General features: G+C 31.1%; 1 protein-coding gene across 1 annotated transcript; it reads right to left on the bottom strand.

Moving 5' to 3' along the window:
* Positions 1–1099: 1099 nt before the first annotated feature.
* On the bottom strand, positions 1100–7722 carry LOC11411366 (UBX domain-containing protein 1). The gene is made up of 12 exons (XM_003629631.4): positions 7427–7722; positions 7146–7284; positions 6764–6859; positions 6095–6171; positions 5840–5919; positions 5175–5235; positions 3693–3760; positions 3529–3610; positions 3289–3369; positions 3134–3211; positions 2129–2248; positions 1100–1565 (listed from the first exon to the last, which is right to left on the bottom strand). The coding sequence occupies exons 1-12, from the start codon at positions 7592–7594 to the stop codon at positions 1389–1391; spliced, it is 1227 nt and encodes a 408-aa protein (XP_003629679.1). The 5' UTR covers positions 7595–7722; the 3' UTR covers positions 1100–1388.
* Between the last annotated feature and the right edge of the window lie 9508 nt (positions 7723–17230).

Genomic DNA, 17230 nt, shown 5'->3' with positions numbered 1-17230 from the left:
TATTTTCTCCACTCCAACTAAATATGAGTATTTTTCAACTTATAATAAAATTTGATTCACCACGTTGTAAGAGTTTGATCTATTAGACTAAATCCGTCCATAGAATAAAATCCACATAGTTTTTTCATATGTTTTCTCCACACACGAAACGTATCATAACCTAAATGAGTATTTTTCAATTGAGATTTAAATTTGGTTTGGCATATTGTGGAGTTTTAATCTATTAAATTAGTAGCCTGTTTGGTATTACCTTATAATTATTAATATCGCGTTTCAATGCCAATTTTGTCGCAATTTTAAGAAGCTATCTTTCCTAGCTTTACAAGAAACGCATGTCTGCATCCATTCTTACGTGGAAACAAACACTCGCTAGATCCATCAAATAAAATACACAGTGACATATAAATGTATGGAACCTCTCAAAAAAGCATGTATAAGTGTATTGGTTGAATTGACCGTAAATTTAACAAAATAACCGTAAACCTGGTGATTTTGGTGAAATATTGCTAGTGTGATTTCGCATGGAACAAAGACAATGCAGTATTTTTTTTATGTTGCAACGTTGGTGTCCCTCAACCGCGAGAGAATCCAATTCACCAAACAAACATGTAAAACCCAAAACCGGTGGCTTGGCTACTCATTTGGTGACTTACAAACAAATAACGTTACGCAGTATCCATCATGATTCATGGATACGATACTTGCTTTTCTGCTTCTAGTTTAAGTTACTAATTAATTAACGTTTAATAACTTTATTATCATTATAAATAAGTTGAAACATAAATGATAACAATTGATGTGCCTAAAAATTTGTAGATTGTTATGAATTACGTGAAAAATTAGATTAGATTGGAAAATCAATCCTTGTTCTTCATTGACGGACTACCAAGACTTGTTTTGATTCTCGTGTGTCAATGACAAACAGGTGGCTGACAAATGGGGAAAAAGATAGCAATCACAAATTCAGGTTCCTTTCTTCATATATTCAGCCGTTATGTTCTGAAAGATTTTTCCCACCAGAACAAAGAATAAGTTGCAAAAATATTAGAAACGAGGGTAGAGCACTAAAACGAAAGTGTGACAAAGCAAAAGTGGGGAATGAAACCTTCCAAAAGTCCTCTACTTAGGGGGGCAACAATGTCTATATACTCTTGGTAATAACTTATTCCCTGAAATATTTTAGATATACACCTCTCAATATTTTGCTTATACTGCTTCAAGTATCTGAAGCTTAAAAACAGCTTAAACCCCAAAAAGTAACGACACAAGGACAAATATCTCCGAATCCCTTCAAGCTATGAAAAATAAGAGTTTCATGAACAAATAAAGCACTTGATCTTGAAACACCAAACTAAAATTGTCAAGCCTTTAAATTACAACTGAATCAACTAAAGAACTCCAAAAAAGGGATTCTTTATTGCAGAGTCTAGTTCAGATCCAGCTGAATTTAGGACTGCAATATCAACCTTCTCCCTAGGCAAAAACAAAACTTCACCGCCATCGATCTTCTCAAACCCGCAAATTTCAAGGAATTCAATGCCTCCTTTCAAAGCACCAACTCTTTCCTGTTGAACACACCATATACACGAGCTTATTGACATGCTTTGTTTAAATGATTTAGATGCATGTAAATATGCAAACATACAATTAACATCTTTCCCTGATGAAGCTTTAGACGAGAAATATTATACACAATTGAGCATTACAATGACAAGAAGTCAAACCTATGTCAACAATAATTTGGGTACATGTGGTGGATGCAGGATTCTACCTATGCTCAACAATAATTTGATGACTCAAAGGTCCCAAACTCGGTTATAATTCTCATCCTGAATTTCAGAGTTTTGATCGGACTAGGTATGTGTTTGGTAGGGTGTGTATTGGACACAGACGTGAGTTTATAGAAGCAACTAAGTGATAGCTTTCACGTTAGATGCAAAAAGATTTACAAAAGTGCCACTCTAGACGTGAGTTTGAGACGATAGACGTTGAACCAAACAGCCTATAGATCTCTTCTTTTTATATGGTTGAATAAACTATTTTATATCTTCCCTAGGTATCAGTAGCTACACTGAACTACCTGAAAATGCCAAAGTACAAAGCGCGCCATCTTAACGGATTTTCTTACCTGAAAAGCTGCGTTACTAAGACGAATCTTCCTGAATTTTTCTTCAGCAGGATTTCTGGCAACATTCCCCACATAAGTTAGCAGAGTTTGGAATGCTCTCTTCACTCTGGCATCATCTTCCTGCTCCAACAATAAAGCAGACATGTAAATATGCAAAGGTGTAAAATATTTAGGCTGAAGGAGCTGTTTCGTGTTCCTATCCAAATGGAGGACCGATATGGATGTTATTGTCTATTTGTGATCTGAAGTATCAGTAAAAATATGAAGGAAAAAAATTACATGTAAATTGGAAATTTGTTTATTTCAGCTTATAAAATAGATGAAACTGTAATATTTTGTAACTATGTGTGAAAAAAAAAAACCATGGCAATCCATAAATTAATGTCTTCAATCTTCCAACGCCATTAGCTAACTAGGAACATGATTACATGAAAATAATATTTTTAAATATATTCCCCTCAGTGACTCCATCTCCATAAGAAAACCACATGCTTTGGATAGATAAATCAATTTATGGATTTTGATTCCTCTTTCGAGAAGAATAAAGGTAATACATGAAGCTGTGGAAATGTGAATTCATTAATCATATATATATGAAGTGCAGTCGTTATTACTCAGGCCTATATCGCCGTCTCTCTCTTCTCATATTTCTAATGTTTCCCATAAAAATTTTAAAAAACATGAAACGGAGTAAAAACAAGGTGACATTTTTAATTTATTGGTAAAAATAATATAGAAACTATTCTCTAAACGAGACAGACCATTAATAGAAAGGTTTTAGAAGCAGAGTCAGTTTAGATGTCAAGTTCACTAAATAACATAATTTGCAGGGATAATGTATTCCTTTTTAGCATTACATAATCAAGCTTCTATGGTGCCTCCTACATTATTCACCATTATAATTTGAGTTGATATTAATAAAAACTTGTATCCAACAGTCACTTGCCTAACACTGAACTAGGCAGATGAACCACAGAATCTCACCAAGTGAAAATGTAAATGTACCTTGTGGTTCTGCTTGAGAGAACGCAAGCACTCCCTCATCTGCTCGGTTTTTGTGGCAGGCCTAATTGGCAGGAAACTCTGCATGCAGAAATTTCAAAATTTCAAATAAATAGGTATGGCATAAAAAACACCACCATTTCTGGACAAGTTAATACCTTTTTCTCCTCTACAACAGCTGAAGGTTTGGCTGTTGAAGGCTCCTCTGGAGCCAATCCAAGTTTTCGTCTTCTTTCCGCCTGTCATAATAGAGAAATTAAGTCACTTAATTCTGATCACCCAATGACAGTCGTCAATTTGTTATGCCATCTTGTTAAAGAAATTGCTCAACATACTCAAGCATTCATAAAAAATTGGACTGAAGTCCTGTAAATTAGACAATTAAAAGAAGTCTAAACCTTGTCTTCTTCCAACTTTTGTTTGATTCTCTCTCTAGCCCTTCGCTCTTCCTCTTTCTCTGCTTTCCTCAAAGCTAACAACCTGCAAAAGGAAGCAGAATTCTATTGTAGCAGGGTGCAGTCAAATTTAAAACATAGGATGTGAGAAAACAGGGGAGTCGGACCGTTTTCTCTCGTTGTCTTCTTCAATCCTCTTTGCTTCAAGCAACTCCTTACCGACTCGAATTCTCTCCTGAATAAGAAAACAATGATGAAGAGAATGACTTCCCAGATATTGAGGTAAAAACATGTACATGGAAAGCTTGAAATCCATATGATGATACTATGATCTTTACATATTTTTATAAAGCTGTGATGGTCTTATTCGGGAGAATCATGATGTGGGGAGATTTCTCTATTTGGGTGCAAAAAGATGTTAGATAGCATTTTGACACCAATTCATAGCTTCCATTTGAACTTATCCACCTAATTAGTCTACCTATATCTTATTCATGAGAATCACGACGTGGGCGATTTCGTTGTGTAGGTGCATAAAGATTAGTAAGCAAGAAGATTGTTAGATAGCATTTTGACACCAATTTGTAGCTTCCATTTGAACTTATCTACCTGACTACCTATTAAGCAATACTAAATCAAGTGTGCCCAGAGCCAATTTTCGAAAAAGCGTAAGCTATTGGGAGAAATCTGTGAGAGTATTGCTGAATAGGTATTGGGAGTATTTTTATCTGAATTCTGGTTTTGATTTTTTAATGGAGAGATTTTTGGTTTTTTCCATTATTCATGATGATGAACAAGGTTGGAACTTGGAACAAAAAAAATGTGTGAAAATCAGTATAAAAAAACGGAGAAATACCGAAAATCAGTCTCCGTTAAAAAAAAAAAAAATCAAAACCAGAATTCAGATAACAATACTCAATACTAGTAAGCGACACTCGCAGATGTTTTATATCTTCAACACAACTTTTCAAACAAAGAATCGTGTGGGCTTTTCATACAAACAATACACAGCCTCAAAATACCGTGCAAAAACTGAACTTTTTTTACTAGAAGAAGGAAGTAACAAGGACCAAGCTCTTAACTAGCTGAGCATAGTCTTAGGCTTTCTTTGCGAGTTCAGAGGGTAGGGGAGGGGAGGGTTTTAGGAAAAAGGAAGAAGCAAGTGGACGAAATAAAGGACATTGAAAGGGGAGAGCTTTGGGGGGTTCATTTTTCTTCATGATACAAAATCTTCCTCATTTGGGGGAACTGAAAAAATTGTATTAGAGGATAGTTTTGGAAGGTTTGTATGAAATCTTCAAATTAAATCTATATTGGTATAATGTTCTTAAAATTAAAATATATTAATCATAAGCATTAATTTATTGTTCTCTAAAAAATACTCTTCCAAAAAATGTTAAAGATTCCTCCATTTTCCCCTATATTTTTCACCCCCCAAAACCCCCTTCCCCTCAAAAATCTCAAACAAATACTAAAGATCAACTATCCCCAAAGCATAAACTCATAGATGCAGGTTTAATGTCTCTAACAAAGTGTACTCACATGCACACCCCCAATATTGTAAACATAAAATCGTAAGATGCTAGGCTATATCAGTACTGAAACTCAAGGAGATGAGTGGGAAACAAAGGGTTGAGTTTACAAAATACCTTTTCTCTTTCTCTCTCCGTTCTCTTCTCTTCTTCTTCTTTCTTCTTGCGAGCCTTCTCCCTTAAGATCATAGCTCAAAAAAATAAACGACTACACAAACTAGTAACAATAACTTGGCTTAAGAAATGTATATATACTATAGATAATAGATCTAGACACAAGATATGCAAGCATGTGTTATTGTAGGAGAATAATACACAACATGTACTGTGAATGACTGAGGTTTTAAAAAAAACTAAACATTAAAGAAAAGGAAATCCATTCTACCCACAACAAAATATATGGTCATAGATTTCGCCATCACTGATCCTGTTGTATATTAAGGGCATGTATATAACCCGCATGCAATGATAGAGAACACTGAAATTTGCAGACACATTACAAAGACCGTCCATAAAACAAGGTGTGATACATATGCATCGATATCAAGTGTTTACTGTGTTACCCTAAGCTACTTTAGAAATAATTACCAGAATGCCTCAATAATAATTGCTTGTTTATGAGATTTTGTAAGGGACTACCATTAGCCATAATACATTACATCAACCAATAAATGGTTAAAATTATTCCCCAATCCTTTGCCACAACAAAATTCAATCAAACTCTGAAACAACTTGATAATGTGGCCCACAACGTGAAACTTATTTTACATTCAGCTTCATACCTTAGATCCTTTAGAATGGCATTTGTTTCTTCTGGGGTAAGAGAGGGTTTAGAAGCTTTAGCTTTACTGACGGCAGATACCTGAGTGAATGATCAAGTCAGAAGGTAGAGATTGCAACTTAATTACAGTGTATGTATTCATAATGTGAACCACTCTTATTTTGACTGAAGTTTACCAAATATATACAACTTGTGAAACAGTGCATGCGTAATGAATAATAATAATAAGCCGTATGAATAAACAGAATTGCTGTACCAAGGGCATTTCATCTATGTCAGGCGTATTCTCGTGGTTTTCTATCCAAGTTACAGCAGCCTCGAGGCTAGTGTTACCTGTAAAAGAGAGAAGCCTAAGTTCAGTATCTAGAGAATATGTAATTATCAATATGCAGATGTAGATAACATAAAAAATGCATTGAAATGCCTTGTGAATAAATAAACCGCTTAATACATGTATCCTAGATCCACGTACTTTAACTTAACATAAAAATAGGATTTGCATCTAATAATTTACCAAATTTTATTTATCATGCGCAAATACTATGTCTCCTTGATACTTTGTTCTTTGCAAACCCAACCCAAACCAATAGAATCCAACAATGTTATTTTTAAATTTTCCTTCAAGCGGTATAAACTGATGCCCGGTCACACGTTAATGATCAATAATCAAAAGTATATTAATCTTAAATTTCATGGAAATGTGACTCTATAATTTCATGAATGTGTTGTGGTGCAATAATGACCAGTAATGCAAACCCATAAAGAATACTTGTCGTCTTGACCTTCAAAGGGAGTCTAATAATCCGGAATTCGGTAGGGATGTAAGTAAATTCTGCCCAAAGATAGTTTTAACTGGGATTCGAACTCATTACTAGTCTACTACCATACAAGTACTTTTTTAAATTACATGTGCATATCAACTTACCAGAAAAATGAAGTGCCCTTGTTGCACGAGCTGTTGAAAAGCCCATTGATTCAAGTTCCTCAAGCAGCTTTTTATCAACATCAGGAACAACCATTTCTGTATTTTACAAGATTAAAACCAATTGAATAATGAATGAATTAGATACACAGACTAAGACCCGGTTTGGATAAACAACTTATTTGCACTTTATAGCATAAAATAAGCACTATTTCTATAGCGAAAGATAAAATAAAGTTAAATTGTTTTCATATAAGCTATAATCTGATTTCATAAGATCCGCCTCACAAACTTGTGTGGGTAGATAAGCTCAAATAACTCAATCCAAACAGGCACTAAATACGGATCACCATTAAGCTAATTGGAAGAAGAAAAAAAACATCACCTTCATTCGGATCACTGGTTCCACCCTCTTGGGATTCTGAATTCCCCTTAGGAACCTCTAAACTTATGGGCTTCGCCGCTTCGGCAGTCTTATCAGAAAATTCAGTATGCCCGGTTCTCTTGGTGTGCAAATCACTCTCCTAGATTATCAAACAGTAACAAAATTTAGATTTTGAAACAAAATAATCAAATTAAACCCTAAAATTATCAATAGACTTGAAAATAAAAGAAAAAACTTAATGAATGATTGGAAGGTTTAGGGCTTGGATAAAAAAAAATTACGGTTTTGGATCGGCAGGGTTTGGAGCAAGTGGAGCAGACGAGATTGAGAACGGGTTCGGTGGATTCAGAGAAATTGGAGTGTGAGGTGAGTTCAGCATGTTCTTGAGCTTCTTCAACCGATTTCAAGAGAGTACCGCAATCACCGCACTGGAGCGAAACCCCTGCCATGTTTCGGTGATTCCTTTCGTCGGTGGATCCAATTGGTATATTGGTAAAATAGAAGAAATCTAAGTTTTTCTATGGCTTTATAGGTGTAGGTAAGGGTGAGAAGGGTACAACCAATCCCACGTAGATCCGGTTCTAATGCTGGATTTAAGGGTTAAGTAAGTTTTTTATTGCTTAAATATTTCAAATTTATTATAAATAAATAAATATTTCAAATTTAGTTTCTAAAGAAAATCCGACTTTTGATTTTGTTTTTAAGTAAATTTATATTTATCTTCTCATCTTCTATATTTTTAAATGAATCTATAACATATATAAAAGAAGTTTCTTATTATTTAATGTATTTCTTTTATGTATTGTTTTGTTTTGAGTTTAATTATAGTGCATTAACAGTGTAAAGACATATTACACACTCAACTAATAGCATTCTGCCACGTGATTTAATTTAAAATTGGTTAATTGAATAAAATTAATTATTTATTAAACTCTTTCACCGTCTTCTCTTCCGACGTTGTTTTTAGCCGTATTAGTGCATTGCTTGTGCATTCAAATTAACATTGCTTCTGTATTATAATTAATGGACGATTGCACCATCCAAGAGGGTTCTACAATGAATATTTCTCCATTTTAATGGCCAATATATATCTCTAACCACACCTTCAATCAATTAGTTTTCATAAAAATGTAATTAGATTTCAAAAGTGATTCAAACAAATAATGAAGCAATAACGACCACCAGGTGTGGTGGAGGGTGTGTAACAGTATCGTTCAATGTTGGTTACCGTCAACGTGAGAAGGATGCCACTATCTATGCTTTTTGTTACCAAAAAAAAAAAAAAAAACAAATTGAAATGAGAAAATAACATGGCACAATACTATTGGTTGAGTGTGTAATATGTCTTTACACTGTCAATGCACTATAATTAAACTCTTGTTTTTTATAGTTAAAACTTCTTACTATTATTTTTTTGAAATAACTTTTTTTAAAAAAAGTTAATAATAAGAAGTTTTAACTATAACATAAAAGAAATACATTATTTGTTGAGATGTATTTTTTATTATTTTAACTAATGATGTCTATCCTTTTTTTTTTAATGCGTATACATTATTCTATTTTGTTTCTTTGTTAATGTGTATACATTACTAACATAGTTTTTATTTTTGATTTCGATCGAAATTATTTTGATTTTGTTTGAAATTGTAGGAGTAAATATTTTGCACTTTCATATAGTGAGAAACTATACTCTTTTTTTCTAAAGTAACAAATTATACTTATTTTTTTCAATTACACTAACAATATAACCAATATTATCTTCTATACTGTATATAAAGAAAATATATGAGTTTGGGCTGACTTTTTCATTACCTATTTTACCCTTCATTCAAGCTATTTTATTTACTATTTTATCTTTTAATAATATTATTTTAGATTTTGATTAAAAAAATAAGTCCTATTAAAATAAGAAGTATCACACTAGGAACAATATTATTAATATTATATCTAAAGAGGATAGAGATTTTGGGTTGATTTTATCTCATTGATTTAAATTATCACACTGATTTAATTAAATACCTAATAGAAGAAAGACGGACACGTGCATGTTTATCTATTCATATCTTACTATTGTATTTTAAAATATGAACTTTAATTAAATTTATTTAAATGTTTTTAGAATTAAAATAATATATTAGATTATTGATGAGAGTCTCCGTGAGTTTAGCTCAGTTGATAAGGACAATGCATAATAATATATGCAACGTTCGAAGTTCGAACCCCATACACCACCACAAAGGAAAAAGAAAATTATTGATGGGAAATTTATAGGAGATAAATCTTAACTAAAAGATAATTAGTTTATGAATTTCCTAAAATCTTCATAAAGAATTAGATTAAGTTTAATTTCAAAGTTTGAAGGGTAATTTTGTCTAAAAAAATATCCAACCAAATAGTAGTCAATCAGTAGTTAACTTTTTAGTTATCTTTATGTAATAATATAGAAGTATAGATATTATACATAATGTTTATTTTTTTAGGGAACATAATGTTTTTATTATTATTTATAAATTTATTAAAAAGAGTTGAGTAAATTAACTTTATTAGTGTGGTGGAAGGATATTATGTATGCTCGGGTAATGTCTGATTGTGGATAATGGAAAGAATTCTTATCTTTTGGGGCAACTATTTGATTGATGGGAGAGGACTCTTTATGTTCAATTTAATAGGTTGGGAGGCCTAGGAATCAAATTTTCTAGTTGTTGAGATATATAAGAGGGACGGAGAGTTTGTGAAGGGGAATGGAGGTGGAGGATATCATATCATTATTGTTCAGGAATATGAGTTAGCATGTGAATGTTGTTATTTATTTACTAGATAGTTATTTTTTGCAACCTGATGTGATGTGAATCACGTATGGGTAAGAGATGTGCTCACAACAACGAGCAAACAGTGAAAGAGGCGTACAGTCAGCTAGCTCATATTGCCAAGACATATTTTGAGCATTCAAACACAAAGAACGTAATTTAGCATTTAGTGGTTTCATTAAAGGTGTATGTTTTGCCTAAGGATAATTTGTTTAGGCGTGGGAAATTAATATATAATGATTTTCGATTTTATGTTAATGAATGTGGTGTTGAAGAATCTTATCATACTTTTGCTTTGAATTTGTTTGGTTTTGCAAAAAGTTTGGTTTGTTATTACTTATTATGCAATAGTTAAGCGTATCGTCAACTTTTAAACCAGTGTATTGCATGTTTTATTGATTTGAAAGGCTCGTAATTATTTTGTCGTCAATAAGGAGATTGTCGTTGCCATGATATTGAGATTATTGTTGAAAGACTCGCATAACTTTTATTTTCGGTAATAAGAAGCTTATTGTTCAAAGGCTCGCAATAATTTTCTTTTTGAAAATACGAAGATTGTTGATGCAACTCACCAGATACAAAGAGATATAAGATGGTTAAAAATATTAAGAGATAGTATTATGAAGACCGAAAGATGTAAATTGTGTCTGAATACTTTTACTATAAATTCTTTAATAAATTTTTGTTAGAAAACTTTTGATTTTTCTAAAACAATAATTTTTTTAAGTTTTTAGATGTGTTTGGATAATACGATCTTGATATTTTAAAAGTTGGAAAAATACTTTGATTATCCAAAATTATAGTTAGAGACGAAATTAGGATAAAATCGCAGATAATGTATCACTAAATCAAAATAAATAAAAAACAACTATTTGATAAATCATTGTTTTTCCTTCATTCTATGTATTAAATATGACCATTGAAGTCATGCATATCGATAAATAAGGAACATCAACAATCAACTACATGCATATCAATCACAACACCGACTATCAACTACATGTATGACTCTTCATTTCATTTTCAAAAAAAAATCATGCATCTAATACGACTCTTGAAGTCATGTTATGTGATAATAAATATTATATATGTTCTTTAAAAAAAATATTAAATGTTAGAAATACAAAACAATTATATATCCTAACTTCTATCATATCTATCTATTATACTTTTTTTTTTTAGTCAAGTATCTACTATACATCTAGGTATCAAATCATTTTTTAAAGGGTTAATTATGTTTTAGGTCCCTATAAATAGGCGTGTTTTCAACATTAGTTCCTACATAAATTTATTAAATTTTTGGTCCCAACGTTTTTTTCCGTTAGCAAAATAGGTTCTCGTTGTTAATTGTTGCTGATTGAGCAAAAGGTGAAGCACACGTGGATGCCACATCTGACTTTTTTTGTTGGGTTAAATATGTTTTTAGTCCCTATAAAATCGAAACATTTTAAGTTTAGTCTTTACTTAATTTTAATAGTTGTTTTAGTCCTCACAAAAATACTATGCATTTAGTATTAATCTCTGCTCAATTCAAATTTGTTTAATTTATGCTTAAACTCTTAAGTTTTTTAATAATTTTTTGTAGGCGTGTCAACGTATTTTAAAAAAAAAAAGAATAGCTTATTCTTCGGTATCTCATATGGGTTTCATAATTATAGGAATTGGTTATATAAGTGATATTGGGCTCAACGAGGCCGTTTTACAAATAATATATCATAGATTTATTGGCACTGCCCTTTTTTCTTGGCAGGAACTAGAGTTATGATAGACTACTTCTTCTTTATCTTGACGAAATGGGCGGAATGGCTATCCCAATGCCAAAAATATTCACGATTTTCACTATCTTATTGAAGACTTCTCTTGGATTGTCGCGCATGAGTGGTTTTGTTGCCGAATTGATAGTTTTTTGGAATAATTACTAGACAAAAATATCTTTTCATGATGAAAATACTATCATAACTAGTTTTAGTAGATTTTTTAGTCCCTACAAAAAAAAAATCTTCTAATTTTAGTCCCTGCTAAAACAAAGTTTGTTTAATTATCCTTAAAGTCTTAAATTTTTGAACGATTTTTTTGAGATAAGTTTAGAACACTATGAAAGGTTCAATTGCTAAAATTTAGAATTTTTTAACATGAAACGAATTAAATATGAATTTTTGAAAACGATAAAAGTTAAAGATAAAAGTAATAAAATTTGGACATATAAATCAAATTTTGCAATAATTTTTTGCGGAGTAACTTTTAGTAATGTTGTTAACACGTCTACAAAAAATTGTTAAAAAACTTAAGAGTTGAAGCATAAATTAAACAAATTTGAATTGAGCAGAGACTACTACTGAGTGCATAGTATTTTTGTAAGGACTAAAACAACTATTAAAATTAAGTAAGGACTAAACTTAAAATGCATCAATTTTATAGGGACTAAAAACATATATACTCAACAAAAAAAGTCAGACATGGCATCCACGTGTGCTTCACTGTTTGCTCAATCAGCAACAATTAACAGCAAAGACCTATTTTACTAATGGAAAAAAAACGTTGGAGATAAAAAATTTAATAAAATTTAAGTAGGTACTAATGTTGAAAACACGCCTATTTATAGGAACCTAAAACATAATTAACCCTTTTTTAAATAATGCATAAAACTTATAAATTCTTGCAGTTACCAAACTGAGCATAAGTGTTATTTTGAGAGGATATTTTGAACATAAACGTAAGGGTAAAAACCCTCTTTTTAGTCTCTGAAATATTAGCGAATTTCTGTTTTAGTTCTTGTAAAAAAAAGTTTAAATTATGTCCCTGTAATTTCAGATTCCTTCACTTTTGATTCCTCGCTTGATCTTGTCAGCAGAATCTGCTGAGTTGGAAGGCTGACTGTATAATTATTTTATTTTATTTATTTTTTTAATAGGAATTAGATGCCACTTAGATTAAAATAAATTTTAATTTCAATATTAAATATTAACTAAAATCTTTAAAATTAAATCATCAAAAAAATTACCAAAAAATCTAATTAAAATCAAATTCAAGGTTTTTCCACCTTCCCATCATGCTTCTTCTTCTCTCCAGGTTCTTCTTCTATTAAGATTCAAACACAACATTAACATCAACTCCTACCCATTCATTTAAAGATGATAGACCAGTAACAACAAATTACAACAATGGTGGAAAATGAAAACATAAACTCACAAATCAATTCAAAACAAATCCAAACAAACTCCCTTCAACCCACACGAGGTTCCAATCGGAACCGACCATACCACCGTCGTGCCACCATCAACCACCGCCAAAGTTCTTCCATGACGCGCTGAAGCTCGGATAAATCCACTATCCATTCATGGTTGCATTTCTGGGAACACGGAAATGGATTTTGTTGTTAACTGAAGTTTCAGCCATTGTTGTTCAAAACAAAGATTCAGGAAGAGCATATCTGGAAAGATAAATCATTATGGGCTTCAATTGCTCCATCAAATCTAGAAATATTCATTTCTCCATTAGGCAAATTGTTGATGTTGTGTTTTTCAGTGTTGTTGATGTTGTGTAGTGGTGAAATAATTCTGAAATTTGTTTTTGGGTTTGAGTTGAAGCTTGTTGTGTTCTGGATAATTTCTAGAAGAATATAGTGAAGACAATATTTTTTTTTCTTTTTTAAAAGAACGCCGTGAAGAAGATGAAAAGTGGAAAAATAAACAAGTAGATGATGATTTTGATCAATTTTTATTAATGTTTAATCCCTTTCTATTTTGATGCATGAAGAGGAGATGAATTTGAGAGTTAGGATGAGATTGAAGATTATGATGAACACGTTTTTTTTAAGTTGATTTTTAATTATTTTTTAAATTAAATTTTTTGAATTTTAAATAATGGAAATAATTCTCCTTCAAAAAAATAATGGAAATAATTTTAAATTCAAATGGATTAAAAAAATATTAAAATTACACAGTCAGCGTACCAATTCGGTAGATTTTGCTGACAAGATCAAGCGAGGGATCAAAAGTCGAGAATCTGAAATTACAGGGACAAAATCTAATTTTATTTTTTTTACAGGGATTAAAACCGGAATTCGCTAATATTGCAGGGACCAAAAGAGGTATTTACCCTAAATTACCGTTTTTATCTTTTTTTTCTTGTTTTTATTTGAGGAGAATTGTTTTTATCTCTTTTTTTTCTTCATGTATACTTATGTATCTTCTTCATTCTATTTCTTTCATTTTTTTTGCAAAAATGCGAAAAAAGTAAAAGACATTAGTCATTAGTGCAAACTCAATGGTACATTGCAAGTATTAAAACAAAACTCACCGGTGTATGTATGTGTGTTTGCGGGAGTAAATGAGATATATTTATTTTATATCTAAAGCCTAAGGGGAATATATAGTTTTAAGGTAGTTTTTTTCTTCTATTTTTATATTTTATTTAACTTTTCATTAAAAAAATGCTGCATTTTTTGTTTGAGTAAGTTACACTCCCCTCCTTCAAAAGAATCTTGAATTACACTTTCCTCCCCTCTTAAGTTAAAATCTACACACCATGAAACTTGTACTCCCCTCCCCATGAGATGTTTGAATTACAACTCACTCCCTTAATAATTAAATATGCACGGCAATTTAATCTATTTTAACATAATAAATATTTTTATGATATCTACTAATTTTAAAACACCATTCAAGAAAGAAAAAAAATCATTCATTTGTAATTTAAATGTCAATGATGATTATATTTAAATATTTTGTTATTAATTTTATAACTTAGAACATAAAATTCATTTTTAAATAATCATATTTTATCTACTTTAGTAATTTTTCACTCATTTTAATTTTATTCTGTGTTGTTTTAAATTTTATAATTTATAACAGGGTTTAAAACTAGTTTTAATGAAGCTGTGAATCAAAAATAGAGAAAAAAATGAATTTGAATTTTGATTATATTAAAGTGGATCCATAATATTATTTTTCTTCGGAGTGTGTTCGATGTTTTTTTTTTTTTATAAATTACTACAAATAAAAAAAAAACTTATCAGGGAGGAAATTGTAAATTTTAACATAAGAGGGTGGACAATGTAATTCAAACTTCTTTCAGGGGTGGGGAGTGAAATATTTTCTAATATGTTTTGCATAAAAGGGAAAGATAGTGTATATTTTAAAATAAGAGAGGAGGGGAGTGTGATTCAAACATCTTGTAATTGAGGGGAGTGTAATTTAGTCTTCTTGTTTTCTTTATGCCAGTAATTTTGATGGATTTTATGTGTTTGCGGGAGTAAAAGGGAATATATAGTTTTAAGGTAGTTATTTTCTTCTATTTTTATATTTTATTTAAATTATTTTATCATTATTATGGAAAGAGATATTATAAAAAAAGATATCAAGTTTGGCATATATTTGTACCACATCAAATCACCACGTTCTGCTTCGACTCTAGCCTCAACCATTGTCTCAGTAGTTTAAAGTCTATTCATTTGCCTATCTACTTCGGTTGATACACCTTGATCTCTAGCCACATTAGCTCTCTCAATCTTCACTTCACTTGTTACATCCAAACCCTTCATTTTTGTGATGGGGTCTAAACACATGTAATGATCAATAACATCTCATCACTAGATTTCTCAACTCGAACATTAAGTGTCACTAAAAATTATATTTCTTCTTCAGCATACAAATCTTTTACCGTTATAGAAGTCATTAGTCAATGTACTTTGGTAACTTCCCATTTTTACCGAACTATGTTGCAAACGAGACCGAGCACACCAAACTTCTATATGCAGATCTTGAACCACCACACTCATTAGAGAACGCATCCTGAATCATTTCCTCAACACACCAAAACCAAATGCATGCATTGCTATTTTACGATGAATGGAGTTCGGGAGTTCGGAACAAGTGACTGATAACCTTCTCCAATACCAGCCGTGTACAAATATTATGGGTATCCTCTATCCTGTCCATCAATACTTCGCTAAAATAAAAGTTTGACATATATTATGATTCAAATATTATTATGAAATATTTTTACAGTGTTTAATATTATTTCTATTACAGCGGGGTTGTTAATATTTTAACAAAGAGTTAACGAATTTCTTTAATTTTCCTTAAGTTATTTTCTTGTGATAAACGATAATTATATTGTTAAAGCCGTCTCAACGTGTCCATCCATAAAGGCTGGTGTGAAATCTTTTTCCATAACATTGTTTGAATGGCTTATGTTGGTGGCATCTATATCGATGTTTACATGCAAATTAACAAATCGGATTCGCTTGTGTTGGTGGAAGTTTTCTTTGTTGAATGATCAATTTTGTTGTTGCTGTGAATCATACACACTCAGATAATCAAGCAATGTTACAGATATAACGATCAAAACATTTGTAAAAAAACACCTGAAAACAATATAACACATGACTCAATTATTAACTTTTGACTTATTAATAAAATAGAGTTAAAAATATAACAAATAAAAACATGATCAATAAAAAGACTATCCAATTAACGTGTGCTCTTTCATTTATAGGTGAAATGATAAAATAATTCGTTATTTTGGGGCAGAGAGTACTACCAAAGATCCAACTCCAAAAAAAAACATTAAAGTAAAGCATATGATGCCATCAACGTGCCCACTCCAATATCATCATATCATACCGTTTGTCTGTTCCAACTGAATCGACCCAACACATTTTCCCCTTTTCTTTTCGTTTGAGAAAATCCACCCATATTCCTGAGAAAATCATCAACACACCACAAGAACAACAAGAATCAATTGATGATCTTCGTAGATATCTCTAACATTACTCAAGTAACATTGCCAAGTTAAAAGCTGAGAGGTCTTAAACCCCATGCCATCGTAGTTTTTATGCTTCGAAAACTTCTCCCAACATCCAATTGATACCACGACTATTGGAGCCACCATACTCCACGAATTCATCATTTTTTCTATAAATGTAAGTAAAAAATCTCCATTAAAGATATGTTAAAGAGATATAAAAAATTGAACGAAATAAAAGAAAATAAAAAAACATAATGTTTCAAATAATTAAGATTAAGATAAATGACAAGTAATTTTGTTTTCTATTTAAAGTCGTAAATTTATTTGAGAAATGTTAACGGGTGTCTCTGAGAAATGATAACTTATCATAAAAATATGTGAAATCAATATATCAAAAATCAAAAATTTTAATTTATTTATAATTTTTTTTTTTTTTAGAATCCTTAAAAAATGCCCTATACCAATTTATTTTACTGCCGCAAATCCAACTAAAAAACAAGCAAAGTATATGATGCGCGTTCAACGTGT

Source organism: Medicago truncatula, chromosome 8 (genome assembly GCF_003473485.1).
Source record: "Medicago truncatula cultivar Jemalong A17 chromosome 8, MtrunA17r5.0-ANR, whole genome shotgun sequence".
Lineage (NCBI taxonomy): Eukaryota > Viridiplantae > Streptophyta > Magnoliopsida > Fabales > Fabaceae > Medicago > Medicago truncatula.
The sequence above is the reverse complement of the archived record's forward strand: the minus strand, read 5'-3'. Positions and strand labels throughout refer to the sequence as shown.